This window comes from Gopherus flavomarginatus, chromosome 2 (assembly GCF_025201925.1).
Source record: "Gopherus flavomarginatus isolate rGopFla2 chromosome 2, rGopFla2.mat.asm, whole genome shotgun sequence".
Taxonomy (NCBI): Eukaryota; Metazoa; Chordata; order Testudines; family Testudinidae; genus Gopherus; species Gopherus flavomarginatus.
Window position 1 is genome coordinate 269,529,146 of NC_066618.1, and position 19,208 is coordinate 269,548,353.

General features: G+C 45.8%; 1 protein-coding gene across 5 annotated transcripts in view; it reads left to right on the forward strand.

The window, feature by feature from the left end:
• Positions 1-1,521: 1,521 nt before the first annotated feature.
• EBAG9 (estrogen receptor binding site associated antigen 9) overlaps positions 1,522-19,208 on the forward strand; it is a 45,558-nt gene continuing 27,871 nt past the window's right edge. For 2 of the 5 annotated variants that reach the window (XM_050941354.1, XM_050941351.1), the window contains exon 1: positions 1,801-1,987. Coding sequence is in view for 3 of the 5 variants with exons in the window: in XM_050941351.1 (XP_050797308.1) it covers positions 1,878-1,987 (110 nt within the window). In the remaining 2 variants the exon portion in view is untranslated. Of the gene's footprint in view, positions 1,677-1,800; positions 1,988-7,703; positions 7,804-19,208 lie in introns of those variants that run through there. The other 3 variants (XM_050941353.1, XM_050941350.1, XM_050941352.1) reach the window with 3 other exon arrangements.

Below are 19,208 nucleotides of genomic sequence, written 5' to 3' on the forward strand. Positions count from 1 at the left end.
ATATATCAATTAATTATAGCTAGTGGAAACATCTGTTAAAAATACCTGATAGCTGTGCTTTAAAAAGGAAGTACAGGTGAGAAATGAAAAGCACAGAATAAAAAGTTCAACAAAATTTCATTTTAGGTTCTACAGATATTCATGGCATCAAATTTCTCTGTCACAAAGTGAGGTAGCCCTTTAAGGGAAATTGGGCTCGGACTTCTTGTGCTTAGTTTTTTACCTTCAGGGTTTGAGATAATGGTTGTGTCAGGTGACCAGTCATCATGTGATGGTAGGGTTGAGGTGGGTGGGGGAAAGTAGTGCTTTCTATAAAAAGTAGCCTATTCCATTTAGCTGTGGTGAGATGGATTTGTAAGGAAATGACAGCTGTGATGGGGCAGGTAAGGAGCCCTATACCAACTGCACTGGAGCTACCTGTAGGAGGCTGCCAAGAGCAAAATCCCTTTAGAGCAAATGAAGTAGCCTTGAGCAATGATATTTGTAGATGGAAGAAGCCTGCACAACATAGTGCAAATGAGTGTTGAAAGGAGTTGATACTTGTGCTTATTTAGGGTGCTAGGCTCTGACTTCCAGTGAAGATGGGAGATAGTCTACCCCTTCTACTAGACTGCTAAGTCTGGTGGGGTGCAAGAGACCAAAGTGCTTTACAATAGTTAGCTAACAGTACATTCAGAAAGATCATTAAGTGGTTTGCTAAGACCCTCAGCAATTTTCAAGTGAGCCACAGGGGAAAAAAAAAGTTTACAAACCACTGCAACAGACTATGGGGTCCTGGACAGTGTCTTTGGTTGAACACAACTCAGAGTCAGGTTGTGGAACATCTGTTTTGTTGAACTGTGTTTTAATACCCTAGATAATAGAAGGGATATTTGTGACTTGCACAAGTGTATGGGATGGATCTGAGATCCATGAGTGAGGACACTGAGACAGCAGCAAGCTCTAATGCTGGATCAGGTGAGCCCGTTAAAGGCATCTACTGCAGAAATTTAGGTTTCTGATTAGCGTAACTTTTAGTGACCATGTTTAATCCATGTTTAAACGGCTAGCCGGCAGCATGGGAACCTGCCTCGATTTGCATGTAAGTTTACACACCGCGCTCTCTCTCTCGCTTACACACGTAAAGAAGAAATCTAATATTACACCTCAAGTCAAAGTACAATTCCCAGAGCAGGGGCAGCTACACCGCTAGAGTTGCCTGATACTGGCCCAAACAGTTTCCTTACACAGAGGGCAACGAGCGACCCCGGGCCCAGCACCACTACAGCTGCGCTCACACGAGGGAGGCTGCGCTGCTCGAACTGGCAGTTCGCACGGGACCGCTCCCCTCCGCGCACCCGTGGCGGCCCAGCCCGGCGCGGGCGGTGACGGGTAGCGCAAGGCCCCGCACACGCGGGGGCACAAGAGCGAACTGGGCTGAACGCTGGCTCCCTCCTCTGCACGCGCTCTGGGAGAGTAGCCAGGCTCGCGGGGCCTCTTCCCCCCCTCAGCCCAGTTACATAGCAGCCAGCGGCCGATACAGAGGCTGCTCCGCGGCGCGCCTACAGCCCGGCCTGCCACTGAGGCGCAGCGGGAGCAGGACCCGCCCCTGTCTCCCCACGTGGGGCGCCCATGGCGGGGGCACGCGCCTGCCGTCCCCAGGCGGTGCGCGTCAGGCAGTTCGCGAGCTGCCCAGGGTGAGTTAGGCCCTTAGGCCAGGGGTCCTCCAATACCATCTTCTTCGCCGCGCAGCGTCCCCGCCTTCAGCTCGCACCGGTTGGAGGAGCCTGGGGAAGGGGCGTGGTCGGAAGGGGCGGGACAGTCTCCGGTGACAGGAGGCCGAGGTGGCGGGCATGGGGGGACATGGCAGCGGCGCAGGAGCGCGCGCCTAGCTTTGAATGAGGGGCGCTCGCGCTTGGAGAGGGAAGCGGCTCTGGGTGCGGCAGCGCGCGGCCGCCTCGGCTCCAGCTGCCTGGCGCCCCCCGGAGCCTCCTCCCCTTCTGGGCAGGTGAGTTAGAGAACGCGCTGCGCGCGCAGCTCCCCGGTTCCGTGGCCGTCGCTGCCTCGCCCTCTTCCGGGTCCGTTGGCGGGGGCGCCAGGCTCGCGTGCCCCGTTCAGCCCCTAGGCCCGCCTCTTCGTTGAGGGGGGCAGGGTTGCTGGTCCCTTATTAGCCCCTCCCCTTAACGGCTACAGCCTTCGGGCAGCTCGATGCAACGGCGAACGTGCCATTTGTTGGGCTGGGGGCAGCAGGGCTGGGAACCCCGCTCACACGCACACATCTGCTCAGCATCCCTAGTGCCAGCCTGGCACAGCCCGGGGAGCAGGCTGGACCCCTGTGCCAAGCACAGCCCGTGGACTAGTGGGGGTGCTTAGGTCCGTGGCCCACAGCAGGGCTCCAACTGGCATAGCCAGGGGTCTTGGACGGAGAGACAAGGGAGCGCGTGACCTCAAGGTGTTTAGTTGCCACCACCCACTTGAGTGTCTTTATTTCTGCCTGTTGGGCTTTGTTCTGGTCTCCTTTCCTGTGCCACCCGCAAACTCTGGCATCTGTTGTTGCATAGTGAATGTTGACGGTAAACTACAGTGATGATGAGGGTGCAGACTTTACACCCCAGTTAAATAAAGTGGGATAGAAGGGACCACCCCTCTTGCAGCTTTTGTTTCAGGCTGTCTCTTTGCCAATGTAGGAAGACAGTCATTTTTCCGTGTATAATCATTTTCTGTTTCACACGTTTCCTTCCCAACCATGTCAACTGGAGAACTTAATATATTTATTGGTTTAAAGAAGGCTTTGATTCTGGAGAATCTGGATATGAGCTACAGAGCTCAGGTGATACGATGTGGCTGCTGGGTCAGGTGTTTGATACTTCTGTAGAATCACAGAGCTGGAAGGGCTCTTGAGGTCATTTAGTCCAACCCTCTATGCCAGTGGTTCCCAAACTTTAACAACCCATGAACCCCTTTCACTAAAATGTCAAGTCTTGTGAACCCCCTCCTAAAAATGAATGTTTCCAGGGATTTTCTCTTTTACGTACTATCAATTATAAAAGCAGTGATCTTGGAAATATAAAATTTGTTTTTATGACGGATCAAAGAGTAATGGTCTCAAGTTGCAGTGGGGGAGTTTAGGTTGGATATTAGGAAAAACTTTTTCATTAGGAGGTGCTGAAGCACTGAAATGGGTTACCTAGGGAGGTGTTGGAATCTCCTTCCTTAGAGGTTTTTAAGGTCAGGTTTGACAAAGCCCTGGCTGGGTTGATTTAGTTGGGGATTGGTCCTGGTTTGAGCAGGGGGTTGAGCTAGATGACCTCCTGAGGTCCCTTCCAACCCTGATATTCTGTGATTCTATGACATGCTTATTACATGTTATTTATTATTATTTATCATTACATATTTTTATTACATTATGAAAACGGCAACATTTTTCTAGGATCTCACTTTCGTAGCTTGTATCACTTTGACTAAGCCTGTTATAAAACCTGGCTCCTATGTTTCATCAAGGAGTATCAGATGTGAAACAGCATGAAGGTATTTAAGAAGCCAACTCAAAGAGTTCCTGCTACACAAGCATGCAGGTCTTGAGCAGTCCAGGCAAACACCACACTTTACAACAAAGCTTATACTTGTTCTTCATAATAATTTTAAAAACATAATAACTTTAAAAACAGCAAAAAAAAAAAAACTGCCTCCCTTTCCATTTCTTATAAGAAGTCTCGAAGTTTAAATCTCCTCAGTGTGATAGATAGGCTTGCTTTGATCTGCTTAGCTCTTGGAAGTCCGGGGGCTCTGGGTTGCTGGCCCCATGCTGCCCGGTGTTCCTAGGGAGAGCTCTGTCCGCCATTAGGAAATTTTTTCCTGAGAACCCCCTGTAACATTTTGCAAACCTCCAGGGGTTCACAAACCCCAGTTTGGGAATCACTGCTCTATGCTGAGGCATGACCAAAGGTAGACCATCCCTAATGAGTGTTTGTCCAAACAATGCTCAGAAACCTTCAGTGTTTTGAATTCTACAACCTCCCTTGGAAGCCTATTCCAGTGCTTAATATTTTCTTAATATTTAATCCAAATCTTTCTTGTTACAGATTAAGCTAATTATTTCTTGTCTGACCTTCAGTGGACATGGAGAACAATTGATCACCATCCTTTGAATGCTATCAGTTTCTCCCCTCAGTCTTTTTTTCCCCCTGAAGACTAAACATGACCAGGTTTTTTTTTAACCTTTCGTCAGAGGTCAGGTTTTCTAAATCTAAATCTTACTGCTTTCCTCTGCATTCTCTCGAGTTTGTCCACAAATTTCTTAGTGTGGTGCCCAATATTGGACACAGTACTCCAGCTGAGGCCTCACTAGCACCAAGCAGAGTTGAATAATTACCTCCCATGTCTTACGTACAGCACTCCTGTTAATACTCCTCCAGAATATTAACCTTTTTTGCAACTGCATCATGTTGTTGACTTGTGTTCAATTTGTGATCCACTATGACCACCAGAGCCTTTTTTGCCTAGCCAGCTATTCCCCTTCTTGTATTTCAGCAGTGGATTTTTTTCTCTCCCTAATTATAGTACTTTGCAGTTATCTTTGTTGAATTTCATTGTGTTGATTACAGCCCAATTATCTAATTTATTCAGGCCATTTTGAATTCTGATCCTGTCCTCCAAAGTGCTTGAAACCCATTTACTGTCATCTTCAAATTTTATAAGTATTCTCTCCACTCATCATCCAATTCATTAATGAAAATATTGACTAGTGACTGTTCCCTGCGATACATCCTCCCAGTTTGACAGCAAAGCATTGATAACTACTTTTTGAGCATGGTTTTTTAACCAGTTGTGCATCTACCTTAGTAATGTCATCTAACATAAGAATGGCCATACCAATGGTCCATCTAGCCTAGTATCCTGTCTTGCAACAGTGGCCAATGGCAGATGCTTCAGAGCAGTGGTCTCCAACTTTTTTCATCTGGCAGGCACCAGACAACGAGCCACGGAGGACCATGGTGGCAGACAGGCATCTGCCGAAATTCCGCTGACAAGCGGCAACGTCAGTAGGCGTCGGCGCCGAAATGCCTCTGACAAACGGCATCATGCAGAGGCATCACCGCCGAAATACCGCCGAAAATCAGCTTGGTTGAGGCAGGGGCATAGTGAGGTCAGGGTGCAGGGGCTTACCCCACTCTTCCCTTCTGGCACTCCTGAGTCAGGCTTACCCCACTCCACCTGCCCGGCATTCCAACTGGGAAGCAGGCAAGCCCCAGTCCAGGATCCATGGCAGGAGCACCAGGTGCGCTGAATGGGGCAAGCCAAACAACCTTACAATGGAACATTGCCTGATTTTAAATGAGTATATTCTCTAATAGATCAGCAACCTAATAATGAATAATGTTAACCGGAACAACTAAATGAGGACTTGCTGTATGGGATTGTAGTGAGGTGGTTACCCTACTCCTGCCCTGAAGAGCTTAAAACAGCCCTGGAAGAGGGCGGGGCAGGGGAAAAGCTGGTCTGGTTGGCAGAGCAGCCACAGCTGGGCCATGCCTCAGTCAGGCCACAGTTGGCCTGTATAAAAAGGCTGTGAGCCAGAGGCCAAGAGGAGTCTCTCTCCGGGCTGGGAGAGAGCAGGGCCTGGCTGCCTGCAGAAAGGGTACTGGAAGTGAAGCAGGGCTGGGGAGAGCCAGAGGAGCAGGGGAGCTCCAGGCTGGCAACTCCTCAGGCTGCAGGGCCTGGTCCAAGATCCATAGAGGTACTGGGAGGTAGAGGAAGGCAGCAGGTCTGAACCTCCTTGCCTATGATGAATGGCTTTTACACTGCAGTCTGCCTCAGAGAGCCGGGGCTTGATGCTGACTGGCAGGAGCCCAGACTGAGGCAAGGTGGGGATTAGAGGGTTGGGGTTCTCCAGTGAGGGGAGACCCATAGGCAGAGTGTGGGGGTATTGCCACTGGGCAGCACCCCAGATAAAAGGGCACCGGGGTCCAAGAGGGATGCAGGGCCAGCAGATAGCGAGACACTGGCCAGCAGAGGGCGCTCTGTGCTGGAAAAAGCTAATTCCCTGAGAGACCAGCAGGAGGCACCGCAGGGCTGAATCCTGCTTACTTACAGGGAACTAAATCCAGACCTCATGAGTCCCAATCCAGTGCTCTAACCACAAGATCAATTCTCTTCACTCTTCCCATTGCTACTAAGCAACGTTAAGATACGAGGATTCCTCCTACTGTGGAGCTGTCCCATCATATTGCTCTATCTAGTAGATGTCTGATAAATCTCTAAATCTCTTCCCCTCTTCCTGGAAAGGAGAATGAGCACTTTCTAACTCCCCTAATATGCCTGATATTATATAAAAACTAAATGTGTATTCAAGGCAGGAAACATCAAAGTTAATACTGCTTGAGCATATGAATCCATAGAACAGTTGCAGAAGGGAAGAATTTCCATTGTTACACTGTAAGAAAATGCATCAAATAATTAGTTTTAAAGGAAATTCTATAAATAACCCAAGGCTTTTAATACCTGCTGTTTTTCCATCTACACAAACTGATTGGTAAGCAGCCTCCCCACCAAGAGCAAGTAAGCAAGTATTTCTCTGTTATGTGCACCTGCAGACTGTCCCTGAATGGGATGCCTGACTAAAGAACCAGCCCTTACTAATCAAATATAACCCAGGAGTCAGCTTTGTTATACAAAAATGTATTACAGTGCATGGTGATGTTGAGGGACTATTTTGAAAAAATCTAATTGGCAGTATAAAGTCACTGTCAGAAATACCATTTTAATGTTTATCATGTTAACCTTCACTTTCCTGCAGTAATAATAGTTGCGGTCGTCGTTTCTGTTTGTAGAACTCTGCATTGGTTTGGCTCTTACAGCTGCTGAGGGAATGGGAGTTATTGTAACTAGGAATGGTGATTGGACTGAAAAATGAATGGGAAAAGAGGAAAACAAAAGAATATTAAAGTCTTCTATTTTCAGTGGCTCATTTGGAACACAATCAGTTCTGACACAACTGTTGTCTTTGCATCGTGGCAGTGCTCTCAGCCTCTCCTTTCAAGCAGGAAGTGATGCAAAGGTTGTGTATGGCTATACAAAAAAGCCCCCACTACAATTTTGAAATGTTAACATTACACTTTTTGGGAAGGAAGTAGAACAGACAAATTGGATGTTGTCAAGGGAGAGACTAGCTAGTAATGTCATCCAAAAGTATAATGAGATATATCAACGTGTGGCAATGACACGACTTGAGGATGCTCTACACAGGGTGGCCTTTTCAGTGGCTGTCATTGAGCAAGGAATATTAAAGGGGCTTCACAGTCCTGATTTAATATCTGTACGGATCCAAAACAGTTCAGTAAGAGAAGAGAGAGGTTGGCTTACTAGTCAAATTTCTGAAACCTTTCTAAAGTGTGGCTTCATTTTGTGGGGAAGGGGGGCAGAGGCTGGAGGGGACCTAAATAGAGCAATATATTATACCTTAGGTAGTGTTGGTGCGGTGTTGTAGGTGCATGCCAATCCCACCCTCCACACGTCGTAATATTGAAGAGTTAAAAGCAAAAACATTCTAATCTGCAGATATATCTGATGGTTAGTAATAAAAATGCAATTATATGAACTAAAGCTAAGCCTTTTAAGAAATGGCTGCACCCAACAGTTCTGCGTTCTGCACCATGTGTCCTAGGGATTGGTGGAAATACCTGAAATTCTCTGTTGTGACAATCTGGGGAGGCTGGACAACCAGAGCTGCTTCAGTACCTTCCTCCCAACTGGCTAATAGACAGTAAATATCAGTTGAAGCCCGTCAGTAAGATGGAAGACAAAGCATCTCTGTATGGATCTCAGGTGAACATTTATTGGGATTTCAGGCAGAGGGTGGTTTCTCATTCTGTCATTAAACTAACCACTTACATTTACAGTTTTTTCCAACGCGTCGTAACACTGGTCTACAATTTTTGAGAAGTCGTCTGCTTCAGAGATAAAATGTGATATTTATTATGTATTTTGATGTACTGAATTCAAATATGACAATTAAAACAACTGATTGGCTACTGTTTCTAAGATATTTAAGTTTTTACATTTTATGTCTATGTATATTGTGTAGATAGTAGAGTTTTAATCATAAATTGTAAACCTAGGTCTTTTCATGTGTTTATGGTTGCTTTACATGATATTTCACCTGTCCTGTTTATGTAACACTTTAAAAATCAGCAGAAGGGTTATATAAATAAAATTGATTATGAAACAAAAGGAAAAAACTATTATGTACATAGTTTAGTCCTATTCAGTGTCTACTCGGCGCTTCTTGGCTTGTCGCTTGTATTCATTAAATGGAGCATCTCTTGTCACTGTCCAGCAATAGTCTGCAAGCATTGATGGGCTCCATTTGCCTTGATAGCCTGCCAGGAGATTCCATTGCTGTAGTCTGGAGCCCAACAGCTCTGCCTTACTCTTGGGTAGTTCCAAATCCCTAACAAGGTCATTCAGTTCGCCTTGTGTTATGAGGTGTGGTTCAGAGGAGTAGGAGGAGGGAAAATGTGGGTCCTGTGACATTGATAGTTCAGGACCAGAAGTTTCATCCTCTTCCTCGTCTGACTCAAGTGAGAATGATTCTGGTGCATCAGGAACCGGTAGTCCTTCTCCGTGGGGTACTGGGCGTATAGCTGACGGAATGTTTGGATAATGCACAGTCCACTTTTTCTTCTTTGACACAACTGGAGGCACCATGCAGAAGTAACAATTGCTGGTATGATCTGTTGGCTCTTTCCAAATCATTGGCACTGCAAAAGGCATAGATTTCCTTTTCCTGTTCAACCACTGGCGAAGATTTGTTGCACAAGTGTTGCAGCATACATGTGGGGCCCACCTCTTGTCCTGATCTCCAATTTTGCAGCCGAAATAAAAGTGATAGGCTTTCTTAACCATAGTGGTTATAGTGCACTTTTGTGATGCAAAAGTCACTTCACCACAAACATAGCAGAAGTTATCTGCACTGTTCACACAGGTACAAGGCATCTCTGCTCACTTTGGCTAAACAGAAATGTGTCCCTTTGCAAAATCAGACACTAACAAAGAAGAGAGCACGGCACTGTATGATTTCTAGAGCTGATATAGGATAATTTGTTCAGCAGAGTGATGTAAGCTTCATTATGATTGCATCATCCATGATTTCTAGGAATAACATGATGCAATTCATATCATGTGTGACGCAATACCAGCTTCAGATTGCATCATTCATTGTTTTGCCTCAAAAGCAAGTACTGTCCACACCCAGTCATAGATTATTCATAGATCCAGTCAAAGATGTATTTTAATCATTTCTGGTTTAAACTGGGATTCCTTCCTTTTATAACTCACTTATCCTCCGCCATTCCCAAGTCAGGGGTCGTCTATACTGCATATCTTGAAAACTAGAGCCAATCAACAATTTTAAGCATCATTTTTGTTCTCAGTGACCCAGAGTTAGTAAAGTTGGACTACATTTATTTCAGAAGCATTTTGGCTGTAGAGCAGTGTAATCAGTGTATCTCTATATTCTATTTTCTGCCTTACCTTACTCAGTAAAACGACTTCTATCATCCCTTTTACTTCACCTCTTCTTCTTTCTCAGTCATAACTTTTCTTTCAATACAGAACTTCCCGTTTGTCCAGCACAAACTTCCACTCTCCTCAGACACTGTTTCCCTAGTAGACTAGGGAAATATGCAAGAATAGCTCAAGCATATATTCTGTCCCTCTTGTTAGACTGTCTGGAATGACTTAACTGTGAGTGTCTATCTCAGGGGAGACTGTCAGAAAACAAGGGCAGACATCCCAAACTGGTGTTATATTTTATTGTTACATTTCACCAAGCCAGTAACAAATGTGCAGTCCTGTATCACTTTATCAGTTTTACCATGGAGCCACAGACAGTCCCCTTAGGCACCTCAGCCTATCCCACCACCCAGACAGACTGATTTTCGTGATAACGGTCACACTACTCAGGTTACTCCCAATCCCAAAGGATCAGCCTGTTATCTCAAATCAATTGGTACTTTGGATCTCTCACCAAAGACAATGCTGGGAGCCAATTTTCTAGTAAACTAAAGATTTTACCAAAGACAAAGAGTCATTGAGAGCTAAAGCAGGTAAAATATAATATCAGGTGAGTCAAAATTTGTAAGTCCAAAATGATAGCAGAGAGATAGTAATTTGCCAGTTTCCCAAAGGTCTCTTCAGCGGTACCCAGAGTAATTCTGGGAATCTCCATCTTCTTGTTCAGTTATTCTACTCTGTTAGAATCCAAACAGTTCAGGGGTACAGGACCATCCCTTGACTCAGTATTTATAGATTTTTCTCCAGAAAACAATCTGAACAATGTCTTTACCCATGTGTGCTTTCCTTTGATGAGTAGGAAATGCAAACTGAGTTTGTGAATTCCCATTGTTGAACACAGTGGTCTTTGCTTTGAGGTTAAAACTCTTCTTCATTCACATTTCCAAGACTCTATTTGCATTTGATGGGTATTTTAGTTACAGTGATATACATAATATAAATGCCTGCCATTACATTATCATTAAGGCTAAGATTTTATCATGGCTATTTTTAGTAAAAGTCACGGACAATAAACAAAAATTCACAGAAGCCGTGGCCTGTCTGTCACTTCTGCTGCTGTGGCTCCATAGTTTCCCCTGTCACTGGTGGCTGGGAGCTGCAGGGTTTCCCCGTTCAGCTATCCCCAGTCGCTGGAACCCTGAGGATGGCCCCCTGAGGAGGCTGTTGCTGAAACCCTGCAGGGAGACTCTGAGGAGGCTGTCACCTGCCACTGCAAACCTTTCAGGGACCCGCTGGCTGATGCCCGAGGGACTGAAGCAGAAAATGTCATGGAGGCCTGTGGAAGTCACAGCATCTGTGATTTCCGAGACCTCCATGACATAAACTTAGCCTTAATTATAATAGAAATAGATAAGTAAAAACAATACAAGTAACATTCCATTACTTTTAATACCTGAATATACTCTTACATTAATGTACCTTTTGATCTAGGGTTTTTTAATTACTAGGGCATAGATAATGTAAATGTCTATATCCCGTTGTTTTCTATTACATGACAAGTGAAAACAATACAACTAACATCTCTTTTGAACATTATTTGACACAATTGGTTGTTCTTAAATACATAATAATACACTTAACACTTTTTTGATATTCATACACAAGCGAATTGGCCTTTGGCTTGAGCCAGTCTGTCAGCGTTACATCTCCCTCAAAAACAATGGTGTTAAATGAGTTGGAGGTGGCCCAACACCTCCCCGGATTGTGGAAAAGAGACCTGTTCCAGACCACCATTGAAGCAAAAGGCACTCCCCCGTCCCTCCCTTCTGTTTCCCTCTAGGACCTTTCCATCTCTTGGGCTGTGGTGTCCCTGTTGATAGGGAAGCAGACAAGTTCAGTATAGGGAGTTGAGATGAGGCCCATAAATGAGGTTCCTCCTGAGCACCATTTCTCCTGTACTACAGCTCACTAGGTTGACCTATCTTTTGTTTGTACTTTACTGCACCATGCCTGCCCTTTAGCAATGGACAGGCCTTTTCCTCAGGAAGGTTGCTTCATGGCCTTCTGGAGCTTATAAGTTTCAAAAGGCCATGCATATTTTTATTTGGATTGGATCCAAAATCATACTGCAAGCACTTTGCAGTGTGTATATAACACTAAGAACAATTTGTCATGTGAATCATGCCATTCATCTGGCAGCTGAACATAATTTCCTAAGGGATTTGGTACTTCTGAATGTCTTTTATGTTGTGTCTCACTTGGTATCTTTATTGTTACTGTAGGTTACAGTCATCCTAAGTACAGTATTGGATAATTTCATAACCTTAGTCCCAGATTTGGACCTTAGCGTCCAAAATATGGGGGTTAGTATGAAAACCTCCAAGCTTAGTTACCAGCTTGGACCTGGTACCTGCTGCCACCACCCAAAAAATTAGAGTGTTTTGGGGCACTCTGGTCCCCCGAAAAACCTTCCCTGGGGACCCCAAGACCCAAATCCCTTGAGTCTCACAACAAAGGGAAATAATCCTTTTTCCCTTCCCCCCTCCAGGTGCTCCTGAAGAGATACACAGACACAAGCTCTGTGAAACTACACAGAGGGACTCCCCCTCTCTGTTTCCAATCCTGGAAACAAATAGTACTTTCCTATTCCCCCAGAGGGAATGCAAAATCAGGCTAGCAAATTCAACACACAGATCTCCCCGATTTCTTCCTCCCACCAATTCCCTGGTGAGTACAGACTCAATTTCCCTGAAGTAAAGAAAAACTCCAACCGGTCTTAAAAGAAAGCTTTATATAAAAAGAAAGAAAAATACATACAAATGTTCTCTCTGTATTAAGATGATATAACACAGGGTCAATTGCTTAAAAGAATATTGAATAAACAGCCTTATTCAAAAAGAATACAAATCAAAGCCCTCCAGCACTTATATTCATGCAAATACCAAAGAAAAGAAAACCATAGAACTTACTATCTGATCTCTTTGTCCTTACACTTAGAAACAGAAGACTAGAAAGTAGAAAGTACTTCTCCAAAGCTCAGAGAAAGCAGGCAGACAGACAAAAGACTTAGACACTCAATTCCCTCCACCCAAAGTTGAAAAAATCCGGTTTCCTGATTGGTCCTCTGGTCAGGTGCTTCAGGTGAAAGAGACATTAACCCTTAGCTATCTGTTTATGACACGCCCCCCAAATTGCAGACAGTGGGGAAGCTTACTGGCGGCGATTTCCTTCTAGAACTTGAAAATAAACAGATTAATACAACACATACACCTTTACATATACTCCTAAGTATATAACTAACAGACTTCTACATTTTAAGAACACTTTTTAACTACTGAAATCTGGGAAACTCTCACGGGAGAGTGCATTAGCTACTTTGTTAGAAGCTCCTGTGATGTGTTGAATTTCAAAATCAAAATTTTGGAGAGCTAAACTCCAACGAAGAAGTTTCTTGTTGTTCCCCTTGGCAGTATGAAGCCACTTTAGTGCAGCATGGTCAGTTTGTAGTTGGAACCGCCGTTCCCAAACATATGGGCGTAGCTTTTTCAGGGCGTACACAATGGCATAGCATTTCTTTTCACTGACTGACCAGTGACTTTCCCTCTCAGACAGTTTCTTGCTGAGAAACACGACAGGATGGAAGTTGTGATCTGTTGCTTCCTGCATGAGCACTGCTCCTATACCACGCTCAGATGCATCCGTGGTTACTAGGAATGGCTTGTCAAAGTCCGGGGCCCTGAGCACAGGGTCAGACATGAGCGTTGCCTTAAGTTGGGTAAAGGCCTTTTGACACTCATCAGTCCACTTAACTGCATTTGGCTGGGTCTTTTTGGTCAGGTCGGTCAGTGGGGCAGCGATTTGGCTGTAGTGTGGTACAAATCGCCTGTAGTATCCGGCCAAGCCTAAGAAGGATTGGACCTGCTTCTTGGACCGTGGGACAGGCCACTTTTGGATAGCCTCCACCTTGGCCTGTAGGGGGTTTATGGTTTCTCGACCCACCTGGTGCCCCAGGTAAGTCACTCTGTTTTGGCCTATTTGACACTTTTTGGCCTTAACAGTTAGTCCTGCCTGCCTGATGCGCTCAAAGACCTTTTCCAGGTGTAGTAGGTGTTTGGGCCAGGAGTCTGAAAAAATGGCCACATTATCGAGGTAGGCAACTGCAAATTCTCCCAGTCCAGCTAGTAGACCATCTACCAGCCTCTGGAAGGTGGCGGGTGCATTTCGAAGGCCGAAAGGAAGGACATTGAATTCATACACCCCCGCATGGGTGACGAATGCTGACCTCTTCTTGGCAGGTTCATCTAGCGGTACTTGCCAGTACCCCTTGGTTAAGTCTATTGTAGAGATGAACTGGGCACGTCCCAACTTTTCCAATAGCTTATCGGTACGTGGCATTGGATAGTTGTCCGGACGAGTTACAGCATTTAGCTTACGGTAGTCCACGCAAAAGCGTATTTCCCCATCTGGTTTGGGTACCAGAACCACTGGAGATGCCCATGCACTGGTAGATGAGCGGATTATACCCATCTGTAGCATGTTCTGGATCTCCCGTTCTATAGCAGCTTGGGCATGAGGAGACACTCGGTAGGGTGGGGTTCTGATTGGGTGAGCATTACCTGTATCAATGGAGTGGTATGCCCGTTCAGTCTGTCCTGGGGTGGCTGAGAACAATGGGGCGAAGCTAGTGCACAGCTCCTTGATTTGTTGCCGCTGCAGACGTTTCAGGGTGGTTGAGAGGTTCACCTCTTCCACGCCACCGTCTTTTTTCCCATCGTAGTAGACACCGTCAGGCCACTCAGCATCATCTCCCTGGACTGTAAACTGACAAACCTGTAAGTCTCTGGAATAGAAAGGCTTGAGAGAATTAACATGGTACACTTTAGGCTTTAGTGAGGAATTGGGAAATGCTATGAGGTAGTTTACAGCTCCCAGGCGCTCTTGGACCGTGAATGGCCCTTTCCATGATGCTTCCATCTTATGGGCCTGTTGCGCCTTCAAGACCATAACCTGGTCTCCTACCTTGAAGGAACGTTCTCTGGCATGTCTGTCATACCAGGCCTTTTGCTCTTTTTGAGCATTCTTTAGGTTCTCTTTAGCAAGGGCTAAAGAGTGTCGGAGGGTGCTTTGTAGGTTGCTTACAAAGTCCAGAATGTTAGTTCCTGGAGAAGGCGTAAACCCCTCCCATTGCTGCTTCACCAACTGTAATGGCCCCTTAACCTCGTGACCATACACAAGTTCAAATGGTGAAAACCCTAAACTGGGATGTGGTACAGCCCTGTAGGCAAACAGCAACTGCTGCAACACTAGGTCCCAATTATTGGAGAATTCGTTGATGAATTTTCGTATCATGGCCCCCAAAGTTCCATTGAACCTTTCCACCAGGCCATTGGTTTGATGGTGGTACGGGGTGGCAACCAAGTGATTTACCCCATGAGTTTCCCACAGTTTTTCCATGGTCCCTGCCAGGAAATTAGACCCTGAATTTGTAAGGATGTCGGAGGGCCAACCTACCCTGGCAAAGATGTCTGTTAAGGCCAGGCACACAGTGTTAGCCCGGGTGTTACCTAGAGCTACTGCTTCCGGCCATCGGGTAGCAAAGTCCACTAAAGTCAGTACGTACTGCTTTCCTCTGGGCGTCTTTTTTGGGAAAGGGCCCAGAATATCCACAGCTACTCGCTGAAATGGGACCTCAATTATGGGGAGTGGCTGGAGAGGGGCCTTGACCTGGTCTTGAGGCTTTTTCACTCTTTGGCATACCTCACAAGACCGGACATACTTGGCAACGTCCTTGCCCATCCCCTCCCAGTGGAAGGACTTCCCCAACCGGTCCTTGGTTTTGTTTACCCCAGCATGGCCACTGGGATGATCATGGGCTAAGCTTAAGAGCTTCCCCCGGTACTTAGTTGGAACCACCAACTGTTTTTGCGGCTGCCATTTTTCCCGGTGTTCACCAGAAAGAATTTTCTTGTATAAAAGTCCTTGGTTTATAACAAACCGGGATCGATTAGAAGAGCTGAGAGGCGGTGGGGTGCTCCGTGCCGCCGCCCAAGCTTTCTGAAGGCTGTCATCCGCTTCCTGCTCAGTCTGGAACTGTTCCCTTGAGGCTGGGGTCATCAGTTCTTCCTCAGACTGTGGACTTGGGCTTGGTCCCTCTGGAAGCGATGTAGGTGATGGGGTTGTTTCCGTTGCTGGTGAACCGCTCTCCGCTGGTGCACCTGAGGGTATTTCAGGCTCTGGCTGAGCCTTTTGGGTATGGCTGTCTTTTGCTTCTGCCAGTTCTGGCTCGCTGGCGCCCTCTGGCGTTGAGTTTGAAGATGTGGTTGCATTTGCTGGTGCTGGTTGCTGTTCCAGTTCCGGGCCTGGGACTGGAGATGCTGTGGCTGTTTCAGTGGTAGGCATGGAATCCGGGTCCACTACCTCTGTCTGGGTCTCTGGTAACACAGACGGGGCGTCTGTGGACGGCTCAGGAACAGGAATGGGTCTGGAAGCTTGCCTGGTTTGGCTACGTGTAACCATTCCCACTCTCTTGGCCCGCCTTACCTGGTTGGCCAAGTCTTCCCCCAGTAGCATGGGGATAGGATAATTGTCATAGACTGCAAAAGTCCACATTCCTGACCAGCCTTTGTACTGGACAGGCAGTTGAGCTGTAGGCAAGTCTACAGCTTGTGACATGAAGGGGTAAATTGTAACTTTGGCCTTTGGGTTGATGAATTTGGGGTTAACGAAGGATTGGTGGATAGCTGACACTTGTGCCCCCGTGTCTCTCCACGCAGTAACCTTCTTTCCGCCCACTCTCAAATTTTCCCTTCGCTCCAAGGGTATTTGAGAGGCATCCGGGCCTGGGGATCTTTGGTGTGATGGTGGTGTAATGAATTGCACTCGCATGGTGTTCTTGGGACAGTTGGCCTTGATATGTCCCAGTTCATTACACTTAAAGCATCTTCCATCTGATGGGTCACTGGGCCGAGGTGAGTTACTGGAGACTGGTGAGGTTGAAGGGTAGGGTATCTGTGGCTTTACTTGGGTGGTATGTGGGGTCTTTGGCTGTCCTCGGTTGTAGGGTTTATGGTCTGTGTGCCCCCTGGGGTAATTGTTCCCCTTGACAGTAGCTTTTTTGCTTTCTGCCAGTTCCATCCATTTGGCTCCAATCTCCCCCGCCTCAGCGATATCTTTGGGATTTCCATCTTGTATGTACCGTGTGATGTCTTCAGGAACACCATCCAAGAACTGCTCCATTTGTATGAGGAGGTTTAGTTCTTCCAAGGTTTTAATGTTGTTTCCTGTTATCCAGGCCTCATAGTTTTTTGCAATGTAGTAGGCGTGTTTGGGAAATGACACCTCTGGTTTCCACTTTTGGGTTCTGAAGCGCCGACGGGCATGATCTGGGGTTATCCCCATCCTGTATCTGGCCTTGGTTTGAAAAAGTTTATAGTCATTCATTTGCAGCTTAGGCATTTCAGCTGCCACCTCTGCTAAAGGTCCACTGAGCTGTGACCTCAATTCTACCATGTACTGGTCTTCGGGGATGTTGTACCCAAGACAGGCTCTTTCAAAATTTTCCAAGAAGGCCTCGGTGTCATCACCTGCCTTGTAGGTGGGAAATTTCCTGTGCTGTGGAGCAATAATTGGCGCCGGGTTGTTAGGGTTGGCTGGCACATGCAACCCAGCTTTTGCCATCTCCAGTTCATGTTTTCTCTGTTTTTCCTTTTCTTCATTTTCTTTTTGTTGTTTTTTCATTTCTTTTTGTTGTTTTTTCATTTCTTTTTGGTGTTTTTCCATTTTTTTTTTGGTGTTTTTCCATGTCTCGGCGGTGGGCCGCCTCTTCTTCTGCTTGTTTCCTTCGGTAGGCCACCTCTTCTTCTTCTAGTTTTCTTTTGTGTGCTGCCTCTTGGGCTGCCTGTTCTTTTTTGAAGGCTGCCAGTTTGATGCTTTCTTCCTTTTCTTTCATCTCCAGTTGTCGCCTGTGTTCAGCTTCTCTGAATTGCTCTTCGGCCTCAATTTTTGCCTTAGAAGTCATGATTCCTGTTTTCTTGTGTTGGGGTGCCCTCCGGTGTTTATCTTCTGAACTGCAGGTTCTGTTGCCTCCTGAAGTCTGCCTAGCAACAGTGCTTTTTTCCTTTTCTCTCTCTAGCTAATGTTCAATGAAGGGAAACCAGAAAAACCACTTTATTTGCATGCATATAAGTGCTGGTACTTGCCTCCTAATGGGAGGGCTATTGCATGACAAAAGACCCTTAACAGTTTGGTAATGGCTTCTTGCTTAACATGCAAGCCACAAACTGCCAGAGAGAGCAGAAAAAAAAAATTCTCTCTGGTTCCCTTTTAAAACCAACTGTTTCTCTCTCTGCTAAAAAGCCCTTAGCAGAGAAAAGAAAAATATAATATTCCTACTGGCTTCTGGATTCTGTCTATATCCCACCCCTGCCACCATATCATAACCTTAGTCCCAGATTTGGACCTTAGCGTCCAAAATATGGGGGTTAGTATGAAAACCTCCAAGCTTAGTTACCAGCTTGGACCTGGTACCTGCTGCCACCACCCAAAAAATTAGAGTGTTTTGGGGCACTCTGGTCCCCCGAAAAACCTTCCCTGGGGACCCCAAGACCCAAATCCCTTGAGTCTCACAACAAAGGGAAATAATCCTTTTTCCCTTCCCCCCTCCAGGTGCTCCTGAAGAGATATACAGACACAAGCTCTGTGAAACTACACAGAGGGACTCCCCCTCTCTGTTTCCAATCCTGGAAACAAATAGTACTTTCCTATTCCCCCAGAGGGAATGCAAAATCAGGCTAGCAAATTCAACACACAGATCTCCCCGATTTCTTCCTCCCACCAATTCCCTGGTGAGTACAGACTCAATTTCCCTGAAGTAAAGAAAAACTCCAACCGGTCTTAAAAGAAAGCTTTATATAAAAAGAAAGAAAAATACATACAAATGTTCTCTCTGTATTAAGATGATATAACACAAGGTCAGTTGCTTAAAAGAATATTGAATAAACAGCCTTATTCAAAAAGAATACAAATCAAAGCCCTCCAGCACTTATATTCATGCAAATACCAAAGAAAAGAAAACCATAGAACTTACTATCTGATCTCTTTGTCCTTACACTTAGAAACAGAAGACTAGAAAGTAGAAAGTACTTCTCCAAAGCTCAGAGAAAGCAGGCAGACAGACAAAAGACTTAGACACTCAATTCCCTCCACCCAAAGTTGAAAAAATCCGGTTTCCTGATTGGTCCTCTGGTCAGGTGCTTCAGGTGAAAGAGACATTAACCCTTAGCTATCTGTTTATGACAGGTGTCCCTGTTGATAGGGAAGCAGACAAGTTCAGTATAGGGAGTTGAGATGAGGCCCATAAATGAGGTTCCTCCTGAGCACCATTTCTCCTGTACTACAGCTCACTAGGTTGACCTATCTTTTGTTTGTACTTTACTGCACCATGCCTGCCCTTTAGCAATGGACAGGCCTTTTCCTCAGGAAGGTTGCTTCATGGCCTTCTGGAGCTTATAAGTTTCAAAAGGCCATGCATATTTTTATTTGGATTGGATCCAAAATCTTACTGCAAGCACTTTGCAGTGTGTATATAACACTAAGAACAATTTGTCATGTGAATCATGCCATTCATCTGGCAGCTGAACATAATTTCCTAAGGGATTTGGTACTTCTGAATGTCTTTTATGTTGTGTCTCACTTGGTATCTTTATTGTTACTGTAGG